This window comes from Bubalus bubalis, chromosome 12, assembly GCF_019923935.1.
Source record: "Bubalus bubalis isolate 160015118507 breed Murrah chromosome 12, NDDB_SH_1, whole genome shotgun sequence".
NCBI lineage: Eukaryota > Metazoa > Chordata > Mammalia > Artiodactyla > Bovidae > Bubalus > Bubalus bubalis.
In genome coordinates, this window is record NC_059168.1 from 27,474,497 (window position 1) to 27,498,326 (window position 23,830).

The 23,830-nt window shown below is 37.3% G+C and overlaps 1 protein-coding gene across 2 annotated transcripts in view; it reads right to left on the reverse strand.

Moving 5' to 3' along the window:
• Positions 1–23,830, reverse strand: part of SRBD1 (S1 RNA binding domain 1) — a 238,278-nt gene that overhangs the window by 182,619 nt on the left and 31,829 nt on the right. For both annotated transcript variants that reach the window (XM_025260955.2, XM_025260954.2), the window contains exons 10-11: positions 5,881–5,984; positions 2,313–2,420 (exon numbers count right to left, since the gene is read on the reverse strand). In XM_025260955.2, the coding sequence (XP_025116740.1) occupies positions 2,313–2,420; positions 5,881–5,984 (212 nt within the window). The remainder of the gene's footprint in view (positions 1–2,312; positions 2,421–5,880; positions 5,985–23,830) is intronic.

Below are 23,830 nucleotides of genomic sequence, written 5' to 3' on the forward strand. Positions count from 1 at the left end.
AGAACTTCCTAAAAGAAATGTCTTCCCAGGTGAATCAAGAAGGATAAGTAATAGTTAAGCAAACAAAGGTAGGAAGAGTGGCTGAAGAGCATAGGAGAAAATATTACAGGCAATAAAAACAGCATATATAAAAGTTCATGGCTCATTTATAGAAAAAGCAAGTAATATCACACAAAAAAGTAAAAAGAAATATCAAGACAAAGGGCTGCAGAGGAAAGGTTTTTCTAAAGAGCTTGGATTTCATTCTGGAGACAAAGAAGATCCACTGAAGGATTTTAAGTTAGAAGAGTGTGAAATAATCCGATGGGAATTTTAGGACAGCAATGTGGAATATGTATTAGGAAATTCAAGACAGAGATCATCTATGACCCTAGTACAGTTATTCAGATAAGAAACAATGATATCCTGAACTAATCACGGATATATTTTCTCCTAGTAAAGATGGAGATAAAGAGGAGCCAAAATCAAGATACAATAAAAGACAGTATAGAAGACAACATTTGATAATATAGTCTTGATGAAAGAGGTATGCGTAAAAAAAGGAAACATGGATAACTGATCATGAAGTCAGGCAAACAAAAATGTAGAAGCAGACTATGAATCTTAGTCAACTGAGTAAAGTAGCTGCAAAATAATATAGTCTATATGATCTCTTTTAATATGCACACATGAATGGAGAAAAAGTCTGGCAAACTAACTAGTGGAAGTACGTGCTTTTTTTTTTCTTTGTGTTTTACTCATTCTTTCAATTTTTCTACATTTGGACAAATTTCTTTTTAATTAGAGAATTAAAGTACTTTTCTTTAAGAAACAAATATTAAGGGGTTTTCCCTCTCAACGCTGTTAAGGTAATTACAAGTGTTTCTACCAAGTGACACATCGGTAGACAATGTCTGCAAACCAACTTATGGACTGGAATTAAGATATATTTTTTTAACTACAGGCATTTTAGAAAAAGGGAAGGGAAGTGCTCTCGCTTGCCACTGCTAAAGTCAGAGAAGAATTATACATTAAATATCCCACACCAAACTGAATATATTAAATCTCAATGAGATTATTCTACAGGCAATAAAAATACTCACATCAAATATATACAAAAATGTCAAAAGCACCACTGGATGTTATATGCAAATAAGAAAATGATAAATATATAGCAAAAAGGGAATTAAAATTTTAGTAAGATAAATTTTTTTTCTTCATTAAGAACAAAAGCCCTTTTTAAAAACATTATATCCCAGCACTCAAAAGCAAGTTATGTTACTTCACAGACTTGAAATGAGATAGGGTTCCAAAAGAAACAATATATTTAAGGGATGTCTGGGCTAAAAAGGATGAATCAAGACAATGAACGACCTTGATAAAAAGAAGTTGGACAGAAAGGAGCTATATGTCCTTTTTAAAAGTATCTGCTCACTCCCTACTCTAATGCCTCCAAAGTCAACAGTCAAGTCCAGGAAAGGAAAAAGAGACAAACACAAAGGCTGCTATAAATTCTAGTGAGGCTGAAGAGATGGCTACAATTTCTAGTTTCTGGTGACTCTTGCTAAAACCTTTAAATAAGTCAGAATAAAGAAAATCCATAGCACAAAGGAAAGAATATATGAAGGCATGGCTGGTGTCTAAAGGCTAACTACCAAGATAAAGGTTAGAGAAAGGCAGAAGAGAGGGTTTTTACCTCCCAACATTTCTGTCCATCTCCTCCCCTACAAATAATTCAGTACCTCACCTCTTTTGCAGTTCTTTGTAAACCTTAGTTCTTCTGCTAGTCCATTTAGATGGTCACTTTAACAGTCTCATAATATTTGCTCATCACTGCTGATAATTATTCCTCCAAACAACTCCCATTTGGAGTTTAAAACATATATATTAGCTTTCTCTCATAGTAACATATTCCTCACGCACTCTACTGATTTCCTTATGCCTTTTTTGGCTCTCTTACCTCTGAAACTGCTGCCAACTAACTTCTCTATTAACTGCTTAGTTTGTTTCTCCCAAGCCAAATCTCTCATCAATAAAACCATTTGTTTGGCTTGGTTGTCAAACTGAAATACTGTATTGCAGAACTGGAAGGGGTATACATTAAGTGGTCAAGATTTGAAAAGTATACTGTAATTAAGAGCTATGTTTTGTGATCTATGCATGTGAATGCCTCTACAGATTGAAATCTAGGCTTAAATTTAAGACTCTGTGATTCTGACTCAGTTCTCTGGCTTGGTTAATGGATTGACAAATATTTACTGCACGCTTTTATGGGCCTATTACCATACGTAAAAGTAAACAGTACACAAAGTTAAATAACACAAGATGCATACCTGAACTCTCTACAAAGGAGAGGATAAATAAGGCGTTTAAAGGAATCATCCAATGAGTTGTATAAGATCTTCATTAACTCTGGCCTTGCAAAGCCACGTGGTCTCCACCTGCAAAAAAGAAAAGCCTATACTAACACTGATGTAACAAGAATAAGACCATAAAAGGGCTCCTGGAAGAGGAGAGGGGAAGTGGAAAAGAAAAGGGGGGGAAGAAACTTTATTGAAGCCAAAGTAACATAATCTGTGAGGAGAGGCTGTGATGTCTGAAAATTATTACTATGACATCTGGAGTTCTTATTTTTAAAAACCTGGTAACCATGGTCACACACAAAACTTAAGGAAGGAAAAACCTATTCTGGGGAGAGTCCCCAAGGCATTATTAATAATGGTCAAAATTGTTAAGCTATAAGAAAGTCACAAAAATTACTGAAGCACTGCTATAGACTGAATTATGTCCCTAAAATTAGTATGTTGAAACCCTAACCACTAAGTTGGATGGAGATGTGGCTGTTGAGAGATAATTAGGTTTAGATGAGGTCATGAAGGCAGGGTCTTCATGATGGGATTAGTGCCCACATAAGAAGAAACATCAGATACCCGCCTCTCCACAATGCCAGGTGAGGACATAATGAGAAGCAAGCCAAAAAGAGGGTTCCCTTCAAAATCCATGTCAGCCTGACCTTGATCTTCGACTTCCAGCTTCCAGAACTGGGAGAAAATTTCTGTTGTTTAAGCCACCCAGTCTATGGTATTTTGTTATGGCACCTGAAGCTAAGATAAGCACTGTATCCTTCTTTTACTATTTCTTAATCTCTTCCTGCAGAAAAGGCAATGGCACCCCACTCCAGTACTCTTGCCTGGAAAATCCCATGGACGGAGGAGCCTGGAAGGCTGCAGTCCATGAGGTCGCTACGAGTCGGACACGACCGAGTGACTTCACTTTCAGTTTTCACTTTCACTCATTGGAGAAGGAAATGGCAACCCACTCCAGTGTTCTTGCCTAGAGAATCCCAGGGATGGGGGAGCCTGGTGGGCTGCTATCTATGGGGTCTCACAGAGTCGGACACGACTGAAGAGACCTAGCAACAGCAGCAGCAGCAATCTCTTCCTGAGAGTTAAAATAGACTGAGTAAAGGAGAAACTCTGTTTTATTCGTTGCCTCTTGTCATTCTTGAGTAGAACTCACTCTATTCCTGAGGTTGTACTGCTCTATTAGGCAGTATATCTGCATACATACTGATAAATATAAATATCAGAGAACCCATCATTAGTAGAAATTTGAGAAAGAATAGTAAGATAAAAACACAAGCTAAAAAGGACAAACAAATTCAGCCCTACCCCTTCTGTGTTCTCTACAACTACAGCATTTCTGCCTGCATCCTTCAACAGCTCTTGAATAGAAAAATACTAATATTTTATCAATCGTTCTTAATAAACCATTAATACACTTTAGGGACACTGTCATCTCCCTTACTTCTCTCAGCTAGGAAATTAACTAAATTTCAGTGAACAAATATTTAAGCATTTATAATATGATACAAGAGCTTCCCTGGTGGCTCTGCGATAAAGAATCCGCCTGCAATGCAGGAGACCTGGGTTTGATCCCTGGGTTGGGAAGATCCCTTAGAGAAAGGAATGGCTACCCACCCCAGTATTCTTGCCTGGAAAATTCCATAGACAGAGGAGCCTGGCAGGCTACAGTCCATGGGGTCACAAACAAACACAAGTCAGAGTGCACAAAGACACACACACACACACACACACACACGAAAGGCTATAGAACAACTAACTGAATCCCTTCCATAGAAGGGTATTACTTGAGTAGAATACAGTTTTGCTTTTTAATTTGAATGAATGCAATTTTACGTAGAACATATATCCTTCCTTCCATCCTAACCCTGTTTCTCCCTACTGTCACCTATTCCTGATGTCATGAGAGGTAGAGAGAACTAAGATGTGAATTAAGACACAGTTATTATTTTTATATTCTGTCGCTGTTATAGGCATACCTCAGAGATACTGTCAGTTAGGTAGGTTCCAGACTACCACAATAAAGTACCACAATTAAGTGAGTTACATGATGTTTTTGATTTCCTAGAGCATATATAAGAGTAATGTTTATACTATACTGTAGTCTTTTAAGTGTGTAATACTGTTATGGCGATGATTCTTCCTCTAACTCAACAGTTAAACATCTCTGAATAAATACTAAGAAGGGCAGCACTTTAATTAAAATCCCACAATACAAAAGACACGGTACATAAGATGTGTACAAAGAAGCACACAGATTAAGACAGAGGTCACAAACCTCAGATTCCTACATGGGTCAAGAAAGTACTGTAAAATTGGGGCTCTGTAACAACCCAGAGGGGCAGGCAGGGGTGGGAGGTGGGAGGGAGGTTCAAGAGAGAAGGGACATAAGTACACCTATAGCTAATTCATGCTGCTGTATGGCAGAAATCAAACCAATATTGTAAAGCAATCATCCTTCAATTAAAAATAAAGAAATTAAAATTAAAAAAAAATTTTTTTAAAGAAAGTACTATAAACAAATGAAAAAGACCCAGGGCTTACATGTGTGTTTTTGACAGAGACATGCTTTGCTAACCCCTTTAGACAAAGAAACATACTCCACTTTGGCAAAGAAATACACTCCCCCCGATTTTGTATCTATAGATAAAGGTAGGCTCTCTCCATCTAGCTTTCATTTTCCCATATTTAAAAGAGAAATGGATATAGGGTATAGTTCCCTTTAAATCTACTACATGACAATCTACTACAGAACCACTTTAGTGTAGCATTTTCTCAAAGTGATATGACAAACATTTGGGGACAGAATGATTTACTATAAGACTATCCCATGCACTGACACTAAAAGCTAATTTTAAAAAATAAAAAAGGCTAGTGGCCAGTAATTCATTCACTATTCTATGATATCTGATAAAATTCTATCTCAATTATCCTTAATGAACAAAAGACTTCAGATATACTATACACAATATGTTTCTGTTAATTCATCTTTTTCAAAAAAGAAAAAACGCTCTTTAGAAAAGATTTGGAGAAGGCAATGGCAACCTACTCCAGTACTCTTGCCTGGAAAATCCCATGGGCGGAAGAGCCCCGCAGGCTGCAGTCCATGGGGTCATGAAGAGTCGGACACGACTGAGCGACTTCACTTTCACTTTTCACTTTCATACATTGGAGAAGGAAATGGCAACCCACTCCACTGTTCTTGCCTGGGGAACCCCAGGGACGGGGGAGCCTGGTGGGCTGCTGTCTATGGGGTCGCACAGAGTCGGACACGACTGGAGCGATTTAGCAGCAGTAGCAGCAGCATAAAAGATTTATATGATACAGATTAAACTGAAAGTCCTTCTTCCCAGAAATAGCCATTATTAATAATTCTTACATACTTGCCAGATAGTTCCTATTTCAACACACACCTTTTATAAAAATGTAAAAAAGATACATATCTATCTGTTGTTTATTTTTTAACACAACGGACATCTTTCCATATAGATCTCGATAAAGCATTTTTAAAATGAAAGAAAGAAAATTCTGTAAAAACCTGTTTTGTATGCACCACTTGCAGAACTCTTTCTTTACTCCATCAGGAATGTTAACCTTGACAGTCAGTATCTTCAAATTTTCTCCACGGTTAATTGCCAGAATCTGAGTGCAAACATATAGAGCAAAGAATGATGATCCACAAAATACATAAATGATCAATTTAATCAGTCAACACTTGTGAAACAAATTGGGTGGTTACCCAGGTTACAGTTCTATCAGTTCATTTATTTACCAAGAATGTATTCAAAAATACTCATTTTTAAATACTTTTTTCCAAAATAAAATAGAGCTACGAAGCCTATGACAGTCACAGGAAGAGACTTCAGTGATCTAAAATCTCATTTCAGATTCTACTAACTCAAAGTTTTTGATCACCTAGAGCTCCAAAATTACTGTAGATGGTGACTGCAGCCATGAAATTAAAAAGACACTTGCTCCTTGGAAGAAAAGCTATGACCAACCTAGACAGCATATTAAAAAGCAGAGACATTACTTTGCCAACAAAGGTCTGTCCAGCCAAAGTTATGGTTTTTTAAGTAGTCATGGATGGATGTGAGAGTTGGACTATAAAGAAAGCTGAGTGCCAAAGAATTGATGCTTTCGAACTGTGGTATTGGAGAAGACTCTTCAGAGTCCCTTGGACTGCAAGGAGATCAAACCATCCATCCTAAAGGAAATCAGTCCTGAATATTCATTGGAAGGACTGATGCTGAAGCTGAACTCCAATACCTTGGCCACCTGATGCCAAGAATTGACTCATTGGAAGAGACCCTGATGCTGGGAAAGACTGAAAGTGGGAGGAGAAAGGGACGACAGAGGATGAGGTAGTTGGATGGCATCACCGACTCAATGGACATGAGTTTGAGTAAGCTCCGGGAGTTGGTGATGGACAGGGAAACCTGGCGTGCTGCAGTCCATGGGGTCGCAACAAGTCAGACATGACTGAGCAACTGAATTGAACTGAGAGCAGAGGTTCCCAGCCTCTGGGATCTACTGCCTGATGATCTGTGGTAGAGCTAATGTAATAATAATAGAAATACAGTACACAATAAATAGAAGTAATAGAAATAAAGCGCACTATAAATGTAAAGGGCTTAATGAAACCATCCACTCCACATCCTACCCCACCCCCACACCCCAGGCCTGTAGAAAAATAATCTTCCACAAAACTGGTCCCTGGTGCCAAAAAGTTTGGGGACTGTAAACTAGGCTTAAAAGGATATACTTCCTTTATTTGTTAAAAGACATCACTAAGATAAATACAAATATGCAAAACTCTAAGTGGAATATTTAACAACTACTAATCATTACCATTTATTGAGCACTTACTAATTGTCAGGTCCATCTAAGCACTAAATATGTTACCTCATTTATCTTCAAAGCCACCAGTAATATATGTGCTATCATCTTACTTTTATATGATAATTCTTCTAAAACTAACTTGTCCCAGGCCAAAAAGCTAGCAAGTAGCAAGGAGGAATTTAACTTCACATCAAGCTATCTCTGCTCTTAATTAGTATATTAAAAGAATAATTATTTTAAAACACATTAAAAACACTCCTCAAAAAAGAGCAAACAAAGCAAACCTAAAGCAAACAGAAGGAAGAAAATAATAAACAATGGAAGGGAACTAAATAAAATACAGAATAGAGAACAACAAAAAATATCAACAAAACCAGAAGCTAGGTCTTGGAAAATATGAGCAAAATCAACAAGCCTTTCAATAGATGACCAAAGCAAAGAAGGAGACATTCCAATTATCAAAATCAGGAATGAAAGGAGCCATTAATATGAATATTACAGAAATAAAAATAAAAGGGATCATAAGAGAATACTATGAACAACTATATGCCAAATTAGGTTAATCAAATGAACAAATTCCTAAAAAGACACCAACTTCCAAAATAGAACAAAAAAGAAACCGAAAATCCAAAATGATCCCTAACAAGTAAAAAGATAGAATTAATAATTTTAAATTTTCCCACAAGGAAAAACCCAGGCTCCTATGGCTACACTGCTGAATTCCACTAAATATTTAAAGAAGAATCAATACCAATTCACAAACTCCTCGAAAAATACAATAGGAACAAAAAAAGCTTCCTGATTCTGTTTACCCTAATATCAAAACCAGACAAGAACACTGTAAGAAAAATGTAAAGACTATTACTTCTTATAAATATAGATGCAAACATTCTCAATAAAATACTAGTAAACCAAACTCATAAACATATTTAAAAAATTATACATGAGGCTCAAAAGGGATTAATTCCAGAATGCAAGGTTGATTTAACATCCAAAAAGCAGCTAGCATAATACATCATTAACAACAGAATAAAAAACAAAGATTACATGGCCATGTCAATAAATGCATAAGTAATATTTGAAAAAATTCCAGCAGTTGTTCATGATAAAAAATACAGAGTAAACTAGGAACAGAAAGCAAACTCTTCAACATGATAAAAGGTACATACAAAAACTCCACAGAAAACATAATATTTAATAGTAAAAGACTGGATGTTTTCTCTCTACGATTACAAGGGTGTCTCCTCTTGCACTTCTAGTCAACACTGTATTAAAGGTTCTATCCTGGAAAATTACCCAAGAAATAAAAGGCCTCTAGATTGAAAAGAAAGAAGTAAAACTATCTCTATTTGCAGATAATATACTCTTGCTTACACTAAATCCTAAGAAATTCACTATAAAACTATTTGAACTAATATAGTTCAGCAAGGTTGCAGGATAATCAATTTCTACACACTAGCAATAAACATTATGAAAATAATTTTTTTAAATTCTATTTACCATACCACCAGCAAGAATAAAATACTTAGGAATAAATTTAACAAAATAAGTTCAAAACTTATACTCTTGAAAACTATAAACATTTTTTTTTAATTGAACCCAAATAAATAGAAAGACATCCCAGGTCCATGGACCAAAAGGCTTAATATTGCTAAATGGCAATAATCCCCAAATTAATTCATAAATTCAATATAAGCCCTATCAAATCCCAGTTGATTTTGTTGCAGAAATTGAACAAACTCCAAGATTCAAATAGAAATTAAAGGGACCCAGCATAAACAAGTCAATCTTGTTTAAAAAAAGAACAAACCTGGAGGACTGTCGCTTCTCAATTACAAACTACAGTAAACAACAGTGTGGCATTAAAGATAAAATACAGATCAACAGAATAGAACTGACAGTCCAGAAATAAATCTATACATCCACCATCAAGTGAATGTCAGCAACGGTGCTAAGACAGTTTAATGGGGAAAATAGCCTTTTCAGTAAGTGACGCTGGGACAATGGGTGGTCACATGCATAAGTATGAAGTTGGATTGTTTCCACACATCATACACAAAAATTAGCTCAAAATTGATCACACCCCTTGATATAAGACACTTAGAAGAAAATACATGAGAAAATACATAGTCTTAAGTTACATACTTAAGTATGTAAGTATGTAGCCTTAGGTTAAACACCACAAGCATAATCAACACAATAAAAAAACTACACAGATTACTTCAACAAGATTATACTCTTTATACCTCATAGAATAGTGAAAAGAAAGCCCTTAGCAAAAAAATTTTTTTAAGTTTTGCAAATCATACATCATACAAAGGACTTACACCTGAACATACAACTCATAACTCAAAAGTAAAAAGACACAACCTAACTAAAAATATTCAAAAGGGCCACAGACATATTTTTTCAAAGATAATACACTAATGTTCAATGAGTACATAAAAAGATGCTCAACATCAGTTTTTACTAGAGAAATGCAAATCAAAACCATAATGAGATAGGACTTCATAATAAAATGGCCACAATAAAAAAGACAGAGAGTAAGCACGGATTAGGATATAAAGAAACAGAATCCTCATAAACTATTGGTGGGAAAGGTAAAATAGTGTATGGCAGTTCTTCAAAAGGTTAAAGAGAGACACTATATAATTCAGCAATTTCACTGCTACATAAAAAAGGAAAAGTATATATCTTTTTGAAACTTTATATAAATTTTAAAAGTATTTTCAAGTAAAATGTTAAATACAGAACAAATTGTCAAAGTTTAAAAAACTGTAGATACTTTAAAAACACTTTAAATATATTTGAGATATTTCTAAGGTAAAACACTGGCAGAAATAATCACTTAAAAATAAATTTTTAATGCAAAATAAACTTTATTTGGAGCTGGACAAAACCTTCAATGTCTGCCAGCTCTCTAAAATAGTGAAAGAAACACTCAACAGTAAATAAAAGTTCTTTATCCAAAGATTTATAGATAATAAATTCATTCATGCAGAATACAATAATAGAGTAGAAGTTATTTAATCTTTATTTATTAAAATATAATACAAGGCCATTCTCACCTTTGCTCCAGAAAAGCACCTAATTCTGCTTTATTGACTATGCCAAAGCATTTAACTGTGTGGATCACAACAAACTGTGGAAAATTCTGAAAGAGATGGGAATACCAGACCACCTGATCTGCCTCTTGAGAAACCTGTATGCAGGTCAGGAAGCAACAGTTAGAACTGGACATGGAACAACAGACTGGTTCCAAATCAGAAAAGGAGTACATCAAGGCTGTATATTGTCACCCTGCTTAGTTAACTTATATGCAGAGTACATCATGAGAAATGCTGGACTGGAGGAAGCACAAGCTGGAATCAAGACTGCCGGGAGAAATATCAATAACCTCAGATACGCATATGACACTACCCTTATGACAGAAAGTAAAGAAGAACTAAAAAGCCTCTTGATGAAAGTAAAAGAGGAGAGTGAAAAAGCTGGCTTAAAACTCAACATTCGGAAAACTAGGATCATGGCACCCAGTCCCATCACTTCATGGCAAATAGATAGAGAAACAATGGCAACAGTGAAAGACTTTATTTTTGGGGCTCCAAAATCATTGCAGATGGTGACTTCAGCGATGAAATTAAAAGACGCTTGCTCCTTGGAAGAAAAGCTATGATCATTCTAGACAGCATATTAAAAAGCAGAACTCAAAATGGATTAAAGACATAAATGTAACACCAGAAACTATTAAACTCTTAGAAGAGAACATAGGCAGAACACTCAATGACATAAATCAAAGCAAGATCTTCTATGACTCACCTCCTAGAGTAATGGAAATAAAAACAAAAATAAACAAGTGGGACCTAATTAAACTTGAAAGCTTTAAAATGTGAAGACAGCCCTCAGAATAGAGAAAATAATACCAAGGGAAACAACTGATAAAGAATTAATTTCCAAAACATACAAGCAGCTTATACAATTCAATACCAAAAAAACCCAATCAAAAGGTGGGAAAGGGACCTCAAGAGACATTCCTCCAAAGAAGACATACAGATGGCTAACAAGCACATGAAATGATGCCCAACATCACTCACTATCAGATAAATGCAAATCAGTGAAACCACCATATAACCCAGAAATCTCACTTCTAGGCATATACCCTAAGGAAATCAAAACTGAAAAAGATACACATACCCCAATGTTCACTGCAGCTCTATTTACAATAGCTAGAACATGGAAGCAACCTAGATGTCCATTGTCAGAAAATGGATAAAGAAGCTGTGGTACATATATACAATGGAATACTACTCAGCCATAAAAAGGAGCACATCTGAATCTGTTCTAATGAGGTGGACGAAACTAGAGCCCATTATACTTAGTGAAGTAAGTCAGAAAGAGAAATATAAATATCGTATACTGACACATATATATGGAATCTGAAGAGATGGCACTGATGAATATATTTTCAGGGTGGCAATGGAGAAATGGACATAGAGAACAGACCTATGGACAAGGTGGGAGGAGACGAGGGAGAAGGGGAGATGTATGGAGAGAGTAACATAGAAATTTACAATACCATGTGTAAAACAGAGAGCCAAAGGGAATTTTCTGTAAGACTCAGGGAACTCAAACAGGGGCTCTGTGACAGGCTGAAGGGTGGGGTGGGAAGGGAGATGGGAGGGAGATCTGGAGGGAGGGGAAATGGGTATACCTATGGTGGATTCTTATTGATGTATGACAGAAAACCACAAAATTTGTAAAGCAATTATCCTTCAATTAAAATTATCCTTCAATTTTTTTTTAAAAAGCAGAGGCATTACTTTGCCAACAAAGGTCCATATAGTCATAGCTATGGCTTCTTCAGTAACCATGCATTGATGTGAGAGTTGAACTATTAAAAAAAAGCTGAGCGCCAAAGAATTGATGTTTTTGAACTGGGGAGTTGGAGAAGATTCTTGCGAATCCCTTGGACTGCAAGGAGATCCAACCAGTCTATCCTAAAGGAAATCGGTCCTGAATATTCACTGAAAGGACTGATGCTGAAGCTGAAACTCCAATACTTTGGCCACCTGATGCGAAGAACTGACTAATTTGAAAAGACCCTGATGCTGGGAAAGATTGAAGGCAGGAGAAGGGGAGGACAGAGGATGAGATGGTTGCATCACCGACTCAATGGACATGAGTTTGAGCAAGCTCCAGGAGTTGGTGATGGACAGGGAAGCCTGGCATGCTGCAGTCCATGGGGTCGCAAAGAGTCGGACACGACTGAGTGGCTGAACAGAATTGAAAGATATTCCAGAATTACTGTAGATGACAGCAGCACTGAACGTAAAAGTAGTACTATTAAAAGGCACAGAAAGTGAGACATCAGTGAAAGAAGCTATTATTAAAAAAGAATGGGAAGGCGGATTTACAAATCCATGTTGTGGAAAGGAGCACACTAAGGACCAACGTACAAAAAAAAAAAAGAAAACAAGATGCAGCTAGAAGAAATAATGTAAATTTAGTAGACAGCTACAACAACTCTTCCCACAGTATTTGAAGGAGTTTCAGCCACTGTTGTTCCTTTATCACGGTCTGTCATCATTCTCCCTTGCTGCTGTATTCTGGGATGCTCTATGCTTGGCTATCTATGTGTAGGCTGAAAAGCAGAGTTTAGAGTTGGGGACATGAGGCCTTAGCATTATAGGGATGGAAAAATCATCTTTCTAAGCTGGCATATTATCACTCTAGCCTCCAAGATAACTGAAAAATTCTCAAAACACAGGGCTGTTTTTCAAAACTGACATTACCCAAAACGCTCTACTTTCTCAGGTCTTAGTATTGTCACTTAGAAACGTGTGTCAATCACAAATTTAAATGCAACAACTAACTCAGAATGTCACATGTGCTACGCATGCTAGTTAAAATGCAGAAACCAAAATGTTTTTTGGCATTCAAAAACAGAAGTATTATTCATATTTATTATTAACAGAACAAAACTATTTATTTTTTCCAAAGTCGCAATAAAATTAAATCAAATAAAAGGAGACAACGTCTAACAGCCCAATAATTTCTGCAAATGGAATTTTAGTAGTTTAGTAACTGGTTTTGCTAAAAATTATTTTTCATTAGGCTGTATCAGTAGACAATAAGTAGGTAAGTAAAACTTCACTCTAACAATTTTTCCAATTATCAGAAGTATGCACTTTACCCCATGTGATACACTGTACACAAAAGTAAAAACAGACAACTTAGATATAACAGTGAAACACTTCAAAAGCTCAAGAGCAGGGACCATGTCACCTATATACCCTAAGAAGGAACAAATGCACAGTTAGTGTTCAAGAATGTTTGTAGCATAACTGAAGATTCTTTGTTGTTACACACACATACAAACACACACAAAAAACATTTTCAAATGTATACCACTTTATAAGTTTTCAAAAATTTTAGTGATGATAATTAAACATCATTATGAAAAGTTAACACATTCTAGTCTTTTTCATTCAGTTCAGTTCAGTCATTTTTGTAGCATAACTGAAGTTTCTTTGTTGTTACACACACACAAAATAAAAAAAACATTTTCAAATGTATACCACTGTATAAGTTTTCAAAAATTTTAGTGATGATAATTAAACATCATTATGAAAAGTAAAACATTCTAGTCTTTTTCATTCAGTTCAGTTCAGTCGTTCAGTTGTGTTCGACTCTTTGCGAACCCATGAACCACAGCACGCCAGGCCTCCCTGGCCATCATCAACTCCCAGAGTTCACCGAAACCCATGTTCACTGTGTCGGTGATGCCATCCAACCATCTCATCCTCTGTTGTCCCCTTCTCTTCCTGCCCTCAATCTTTCCCAGCATCAGGGTCCTTCCAAATGAGTCAGTTCTTCACATCAGGTAGCCAAAGTACTGGAGTTTCAGCTTCAACATCAGTCCCTCCAATGAACACCCAGGACTGAGCTCCTTTACAATGGACTGGTTGGATCTACTTACAGTCCAAGGGACTCTCAAGAGTCTTCTCCAACACCACAGTTCAAAAGCATCAATTCTTTGGCACTCAGCCTTCTTCACAGTCCAACTCTCACATCCATACATGACCACTGGAAAAACCATAGCCTTGACTAGATGGACCTTTGTTGACAAAGTAATGTCTCTGCTTTTTAATATGCTGTCTAGATTGGTCATAACTTTCCTTCCAAGGAGTAAGCGTCTTTTAATTTCATGGCTGCAATCACCATCCACAGTAATTTTGGAGCCCAGAAAAATAAAGTCTGATACTGTTTCCACTGTTTCCCCATCTATTTCCCATGAAGTGATGGGACCAGATGCCATGATCTTCGTTTTCTGAATGTTGAGCTTGAAGCCAACTTTTTCACTCTCCTCTTTCACTTTCATCAAGAGGCTCTTTAGTTCCTCTTCACTTTCTGCCATAAGGGTGGTATCATCTGCATATCTGAGGTTATTGGTATTTCTCCCAGCAATCTTGATTCCAGCTTCTGCTTCATCCAGTCCAGAATTTCTCATGATGTACTCTGCATATAAGTTAAATAAACAGGGTGACAATATACAGCCTTGACGTACCCCTTTTCCTATTTGGAACCAGTCTGTTGTTCCATGTCCAGTTCTAACTGTTGCTTCCTGACCTGCATACAGGTTTCTCAAGAGGCAGGTCAGGTGGTCTGGTATTCCCATCTCTTTCAGAATTTTCCACAGTTTATTGTGATCCACACAGTCAAAGGCTTTGGCATAGTCAGTCAAGCAGAAATAGATGTTTTTCTGGAACTCTCTTGCTTTTTCCATGATCCAGCGGATGTTGGCAATTTAATCTCTGGCTCCTCTGCCTTTTCTAAAACCAGCTTGAACATCTGGAAGTTCACAGTTCACGTACTGCTGAAGCCTGGCTCAGAGAATTTTAAGCATTACTTTACTAGCATGTGAGATGAGTGCAATTGTGCGGTAGTTTGAGCATTCTTTGGCACTGCCTTTCTTTGGGATTGGAATGAAACTGACCTTTTCCAGTCCTATGGCCACTGTTGAGTTTTCCAAATTTGCTGGCACACTGAGTTCAGCACTTTCACAGCATCATCTTTCAGGATTTGAAAAAGCTCAACTGGAATTCCATCGCTTCCACTAGCTTTGTTCGTAGTGATGCTTTCTAAGGCTCACCTGACTTCACATTCCAGGATGTCCAGCTCTATGTTAAGAGCGAGTGATCACACCTTCATGATTATCTGGGTCATGAAGATCTTTTCTGTACAGTTCTCTGTGTATTCTTGCCATCTCTTCTTAATATCTTCTGCTTCTGTTAGGTACATACCATTTCTGTCCTTTATTGAGCCCATCTTTGCATGAAATGTTCCCTTGGTATCTCTAATTTTCTTGAAGAGATCTCTAGTCTTTCCCATTCTGTTGTTTTCCTCTATTTCTTTCATTGATCCCTGAGGAAGGCTTTGTTATCTCTCCTTGCTATTCTTTGGGACTCTGCATTCAAATGGGTATAATTTCCTTTTCTCTTTTGCTTCCCTTCTTTTCACAGCTATTTGTAAGGCCTCCTCAGACAGCCATTTTGCTTTTTTGCATTTCTTTTTCTTGGGGATGGTCTTGCTCCCTGTCTCCTGTACAATGTCTTTTTCATTATCTTCTCCTTATAATAGTAAAATTCAGAAAGGAAGACAAAATAAATTTTTTAAATGATTTCTTGAGGAATTCCAGGTTTAAAGAACATTGGCAGTGTCCTGATTCCAAATCTCCCTCATCCTTCTATAAATCAATAAAGTAAAGGAATAAACAACACAGGACCCACATCTTCAGTACTTCTAGAAAACAGAAAATGAGACTGACATCTGATTTCCAAAAACAAACAAGCAAATAAAAACATGCAAAGCAAGACAACAGAGAAACATATTTGACAAACATAAGGAAAGGAAATGCAAGGAAAAAATATTATACTGAGCAAAGCTGTCCTTCAAGTATCAAGGACAAAGGAAACAATTGTGCCTGTGTCATAAAGTCAGAGAATACAGGTGAATCTCAGAGATACTGAAACAGATTCAGCTTCAGACTACTACAATAAAGCAACTATCACAATAAAGCAAGTCGTATTTTTTGGTTACCCAGTGCATATAAAAGTTATATTATACTGTAGTCTAGGTATACAATAACAGTATGTCTTAAAAGAAAAAAAATGTACATACCTTAATTTAAAAGCGGCTACCATCAAAAAGAACACAAATAACAAATGTTGGCGAGGATATGGAATAGGGAACCCTGTACACAGTTGCTGGGAATGTAAATTGGTCAGCCACTGGGGAAAACAGCATGGAAGTTTCTCAAAAAACTAAAAGTAGAACTGTCATATGTCCCAGCAATTCCACTCCTGAGTGTATATCCAAAACAAAAACACTAACTCAGAAAGATACATGCACCGCAATGTTCAAAGCCGAATTATTTACAATTGCCAAGATATGGAAGCAATTTAAGTGTCCTTCAACAGAAGAATGGATAAAGAAGATGTGGTATATATCAACACACACACACAGCCATAAAAAAGAACAAAATTTTTGTCATATGCAACAACATGGATGAACAGGGAGCGTATTATGCTAAGTGAAATAGCCAGATAGAGAAGAAAAATATTATATGATATCACTTATATGTGGAATATAGAAATACAACAAATTACAGAATATAGCAAAAAAAGATTCGCAGATACAGAGAACAAACTAGTGTACCAGTGGGGTGAGGGAATGGAGGAGAGGAAAAGATAGGGGAAGGGGATTAAGAGGTACAAACTAGGGACCTCCCTGGTGGTCTGCTGCTGCTGCTGCTGCTCAGTCGCTTCAGTCGTGTCCAACTCTGTGCGACCCCATAGACGGCAGCCCACCAGGCTCCCCCGTCCCTGGGATTCTCCAGGCAAGAACACTGGAGTGGGTTGCCATTTCCTTCTCCAATGCATGAAAGTGAAAAGTGAAAGTGAAGTCGCTCAGTCATGTCTGACTCTTAGCAAGCCCATGGACTGCAGCCTACCAGGCTCCTCTGCCCATGGGATTTTCCAGGCAAGAGTACTGGAGTGGGTTGCCATTGCCTTCTCCACCTGGTGGTCGAGTAGTTAATAATTCACCTGCCAAAGCAGGGGACATGGGTTCAACTCCTGGTCCAGGAGGATCCCACGTGCCATGGAGCAACTAAGTCTGTGTGCCCAACTACTGAGCTAGGGCTCTAGAGCCCATCCTCCACAACAAGAGAAGTCACCACAGTGAGAAGTCCTCACACCACAACAAAGAGTAGCTCCTGCTCTCTACAACTAGAGAAAGCCTACATGCCACAACAAAGATGCAGAGCAGTCAAAAAATGAAATAAAAATTGACAATTTTTTTTTTAAAAAGGGTTACAAACTATGTATAAAATAAGCTACAAGGATATACTATACAACACAGGAAATATAAGCAATATTTTATAATGACTATAAATGGAGCATAAACAAACCTTTAAAATTTGTGAACTAATATATGTAACCTGCAATTTATATAAAATTGTACAACTATATTTCAATAAATATTTTAAAAAAATTTTAAATACTTCATTGCTAAATAATATTATCATCTGAACCTTCAGCAAGTCATCATCTTTTTGTTAGTGGAGGGTCTTGCCTCAGTTTTGATGGCTGCTGAATGATCTGGGTGGTGGCTGCAGAAGATTGGGGTGGCTATGACAATTTCTTAAAATAAGACAACAATGAAGTTTGCCACATCAATTGAGCCTTCCTTTCAGGAGCAATTTCTCTGTAACAGGCAAATGCTGACAGCATTTTACCCACAGTAGAACCTGGAATCAATCCCCTCAAAACCTGACACTGCTTTACCAACAAAGCTGATGTAACATTCTATTAATAAATCATTTGTTGCCATCTCAACAATCTTTCCAACATCTGTACCAGGGGCAGATTCCATCTCACAGAAACATCTTTCTTTGCTCATGCATAAAAAGTAACTCCTCATCCATTAGTTAAGTCACGAGATGATAATTCTTTCACATCTTTAGGCTCTACTTCTAATTCTAGCTTTCTTGCTATTTCTATCATAGCTTCAGTTATTTCCTTCACTGAAGTCTTGAACCCTTAAAAGTCACCCATAAAGACTGAAATCAAATTCTTCCAAATTCCTATTAACATTGATACCATATCTCTTCCCACAAATCACAAATGGTCTTAATGGCATCTAGAATGGTGAATCCTTTCTTGTTGTTCAGTCCCTCAGTTGTGTCCAACTCTTTGAGACCCCATGGACTGCGGCACTCCAGGCTTCCCTGTCCTTCACCATCTCCTGGAGCTTGCTCAAACTCATGTCCATTGAGTCAGTGATGCCATCCAAGCATCTCGTCCTCTGTTTGTTGTCCCCTTCTCCTCCTGCCTTCTATCTTTCCCAGCATCAGGGTCTTTTCCAGCTCTTCACATCAGGTGGCCAAAGTACTACTGGAGCTTCAGCTTCAGCATCAGTCCTTGCAATGAATATTCAGGGCTGATTTCCTTAGGGTTGACTGGTTTGATCTCCTTGCAGTCCAAGGGATTCTCAAGAGTCTTCTCCAACACCACAATAAGAAAGCATCAATTCTTTAGTGCTCAGCCTTCTTTGTGGTCCAACTCTTACATCCATACATGACTACTGGAAAAACCATAGCTTTGATTAGATGGACCTTTGTCAGCAAAGTGATGTCTTTGCTTTTTAATATGCTATCTAGGTTTGTCATAGCTTTTCTTGCAAGGACCAAGTGTCTTCTAATTTCATGGCTCCAGTTACCGTCTGCAGTGATTTTGGAGCCCCCCAAAATGAAGTCTGTCACTGTTTCCATTGTTTTCCCATCTATTTGCCATGACGTGATGGGACCAGACGCCATGATCTTCATTTTTTAATCTTTTCTAGAGGTTTTCAATTTACTTTGCCCAAATCCATCAGAGGATTTTCTATAGCACCTATAGTCTTCTGAAATGCATTTCATAAATAACAAGACTTGATAGTCAAAATTACTCCTTGTAGAGTGGATGCTGTGTTAGGCATGAAAACAACATTAATCTCATTGTACATGTCCATCAGAACTCTTGGGTGACCAGGTGCATTGTGAATGAGCAATAATATTTTGAAAAGCATCTTTATTCCTGAGCAGTAGAACTCATCTGTAGGCTTAAAGTATTCAGCAAACCATGTTGTAAACAGATGTGCTGTTATCCTGGCCTTCTTTGTTGTTCCATTTATAGAGCATTGGTAAATGAGCACTGGCTTCAATTTCAAGTCACCAGCTGCATTAGTCCCTAACAAGAGAGACCGTATCCTTTGAAGCTTTGAAGCCAGGCATTTTTTTCCTCTCTAGCTATGAAAGTCCTAGATGGCATCTTCCTCAAGTATAAGGCTGTTTTTTGTCTATAATGAAAATCTGTTGCTTATTGTAGCTACCTTCATTAATTATCTTAGTTAGATTTTCTGGATAACTTGTTGCAGCTTCTACATTAACATGTGCTGTTTCACCTTTTTTTTCTTTTTTTCTTTTTTTTTTGGTTGAGCTGAATAGCACAAAAGGTCTTATTTCACCAACCAGGGACTCAATCTGTGCCCCCTGCAGTGGAAGCATGGAGTCCTAACCACTGCACCACCAGGGAAGTCCCCAGCTTGCACTTTTAAGTTATGAAGACTGCTTCTTTCCTTAAGCCTCATGAACCAACCTCTGCTAGTTTCAAACTTTTCTTCTGCAGCCTCCTCAACTTTCAGCCTTCACAGAGTTAAAGATAGCTTGGCCCGTGCTCTGGATTAGGCTTTGACTTAAGGAAGTGTTACTGCTGCTTTGATCTTCTACCTAGACCACTGAAAATTTCTCGATATCATCAAAAGGCTGCTTTACTTTCTTATCATTCTTTGTTCCTTAGAGTAGCACTTTCAGTTTCCTTCAAGAATGTATCCTTTGCATTCACAACTTGGCTGCCTATTTGGCACAAGAGGCTAGAGAGTGGCCTATCTCAGCTTTTGGCTTGTTTTTCTCACTGAACTTAATCATTTCTAGTTTTTGATTTAAAGTGAGAGATGTGAAACTCCTCCTTTCATTTGAACACTTAGGGGCCACTGTAGTATAATTAAATGGCCTAATGTCAATATTATTGTATCTCAGGAAACAGTGAGGTCCAAGGAAGAGACAGAAAGGAGAACAGCTGGTTGGTGGAGCAGTCAGAACACACACAGTACTTATCAATTCAGTTTGCTGTCTTATACAGGTGTGGTTGTGGCACCCCAAAACAATTACAATAGTAACATCCAAGATCACTGATCACAGATCACTATAACAAACACTTAAAACTTGGAAATATTGTGAGAATTATGAAAATGTGACAAAAGAGACATAAATCAGCAAGTGTTGGAAACTGGTGCCAACAGACTTGTATGACACACAGTTGTCACAAACCTTCAATCTGTAAACTAGGCAGTATTTGCAAAGCATAATAAAGCAAAGCACTATGGAATAAGGCATGCCTGTACTATACACATAAAATCTTGAGAAAACATTAATATAAGAGCAGAGGCCAGCAAACTATGGCCCATGGACCAAATCCAATCCGACATCTGTTTTCACAAACAGAATTTTTTTAAAAACACAACCGTGCTCATTCCCTTACGTACTATCTATGACTGCTTTCCTGCTACAGTGGCAGTTGTGAATTTGCAGGAAGAGCCATCCAGCCTACCAAGTTTAAAGTATTTTCTCTCTGGTCATTTACAGAAAAGTTTTGCCAACTCCATACTAGACTAGAGAATCAGCTTCAATCAGCTAAAGGAAGACTAGAAATTTTTAGCAAAAGAACTAAGGGCAAGCATTTCATATAATTGAAAAGTTAAGATGAAAACAAGGGTGGAATCAATTTTCATTAAGAAAATACAAGTTGCAATCCTGATGTCAAAGTAGACTTCAAACTAAAAAATATTAAACAAGATAACACTTTATAAGGCTAAAGTCACATGCTGGTTTTAGAACAGAACAGGGGAATACATGCTGTTAAATGTGGTATCACCAAAGTGGCCGAGGAGGAAATTCTAAAATCCAAACCTTTACAGAAGTAACAAGCTGGCATAAAACAGTCAGATTCAATTTTTTCATAACTCTGAAATCCAATCAAAAACTTACAACAACCAGAGGAACACAAAAAGAAGAAAACTTATAACAAACAGAGGAACACTAAAAGAAGAAAGAAGCTGCAGAATTTTTGTAAAACAGCACTTTTAATGTACCCACTTACCATCCTCCACTCTCCAGTTCAACAGTGGTGGTACCGATAAGAGCCTACTTTTCTGGTGCAGGTTGCTAAGTACTAGAGGGAGCAATATGGACCTTATTCTTAAAGACTTGTGATTATGTGGTTCGGTCTGTTTCATGCTTCCTGAGGGTTTGGCTCAAGGACTTGCCCTTGTTTTGCCTGTCTCAGAGCTTCCCCAGGACATATGTCATTTCCTGGGTGGTATCTGTCCAAAGTATTTAAAGGCAATGTGTTAGCTGCAGTCTCAAAGGTAAAGGGACGCTTGGGGATAAGGAATTATAATTAGAGCAACATCAGATAGACCAGAAAACTGGGAAAGGAAGAAGCCAGTAAATGAGACACATGAGGGAAAGAGGCTTTTTTAAATTTCTGCATATTTTAGGGAATCTTAGAGGTTATGTGTCTTGTCTAGTACTCAGGACTAGACAAGACACTTGCTCTGAGAAGACCTTAACCTTCACTTCTGTCTGACCTTTGAGTTCCATGTAAAGAGGAAGTGAAGGCTAAGGTAGAGCTGTAAACACACTCACTAAACGTTGATGATTGTCCCAATGAGAGCAAATACACAGGATGGGGAGAGAGTTATTTGTTTTGGCTCCAGGGATTAAGTAAATCTCTGTCAAGTAACCAGATGTCAACTAAGCTAATGGACCAAAGACTTCTGTGTATTCATGATAGAGAATACAGACTACAGAAACAATTTAGAAGTCCCTAAACAAACCACAAAACAATAACAGCAATGAAAACAAATGCTGGGGAGGAGGAGAACCTGATTTTCAGTGTTGACAACTTATTAAAATGGCCAAGTTTTAACAACAAATTACAAGGCAGGCAAACGTTCACAGGAAAAAAGAAACTAATAGAAACTGTCTCTGAGGAAGCTCAGACGTTGGCATTAATAGACACACTTTAAATTGTCTAGTCAAGGCTATGGTTTTTCCAGTAGTCATGTATAGATGTGAGAGTTGGACTATAAAGAAAGCTGAGCACCGAAGAATTAATGCTTCTGAACTGTGGTGTTGGAGAAGACTCTTGAGAGTCACTTGGACTGCAAGGAGATCCAACCAGTCCATCCTAAAGAAGATCAATCCTGAGTGTTCATTGGAGGGACTGATGTTGAAGCTGAAACTCCAATACTTTGGCCACCTGATGCGAAGAACGGACTAATGTGAAAACACCCTGATGCTGGGAAAGATTGAAGACAGGAGGAGAAGGGGACGACAGAGGATGAGATGGTTGGATGGCATCACTGACTTGATGGACATGAGTTTGGGTCAACTCCGGGAGTTGGTGATAGACAGGGAGGTCTGGAGTGCTGCAGTCCATGGGGTTGGACACGACTGAGCAAGTGAACTGAACTGAACTGAACTTAAACTGTTATAAACATGCTCAGTTAAAGGAAATCATAGACAGAGATCTAAAAGAAACCATGAGAATGCTGTCCCAACAAATACAGAATATCAATAGAATTGGGAATCATAAAAAAGAACCAGAGACATTCCTGAGCAAAGAAGTACAATGACTGAAATGAAAAATTTACTTAAGGGTTTTAATCGTCTATTTGAACAAGAATCAACTTGGAAGATATGTCAACTGAGATTACACTCTGATTAGAAAGAAAAGAAATGAACAGAGCCTAAGAGACTCGTGGGATACTCTAAAGCATGCCAACATACATTTAACAGGAAAACTCAGGAGAGAAAAGGGCTCAAAGAATATTTGAAAAAATAATGGCCATCATTTTCCCAATTTTGATGAAAAACATCTATATACACAACCAAGAATCATAAACTTCAAGAAGAATAAACTTGGAGATCCACAGCAAGACAAATTATAATCAAATTGTCAAAAGCTAAAGAGAATCTTGAATGAAGCAAGAAAAGTAATTCATCATATGTGAAGGCTTAGTAAGATTAACAGCTGATTTCTCATCAAAACCATGTATGTCAAAAGATAATGGAATGACATATTCAAAGTGCTGAAAGAAAAAACTGTCAACCAAGAATTCTACATTCACAAAAGCTGTTTTGCAAGATAAAAAAAACAAAAAACCTGGAGATTGGTTGCACAATAATGTCAATATACTTAACATTACTAAACTGTACCCTTAAAAACAGGTAAGATAGTAAAGCTTGTTATATGTATTTTGTCACAACTAAAAATCAATTTTAAAAATAAGGAGAAATTAAGATTTTTCCCGAAAAACAAAATCTGAGGGGGTTGACCCACCCTACATGAAACATAACAGGAAGTCCTCCAGGCTGAAATAAAATCTAGACAGTAACTCAAAAGCATATAAAGAACACTGGTAAAGATAGCTACACAGGTAAATATAAAAGTTAGTGTTATTGTATTATCGGTTTGTAAAACAAA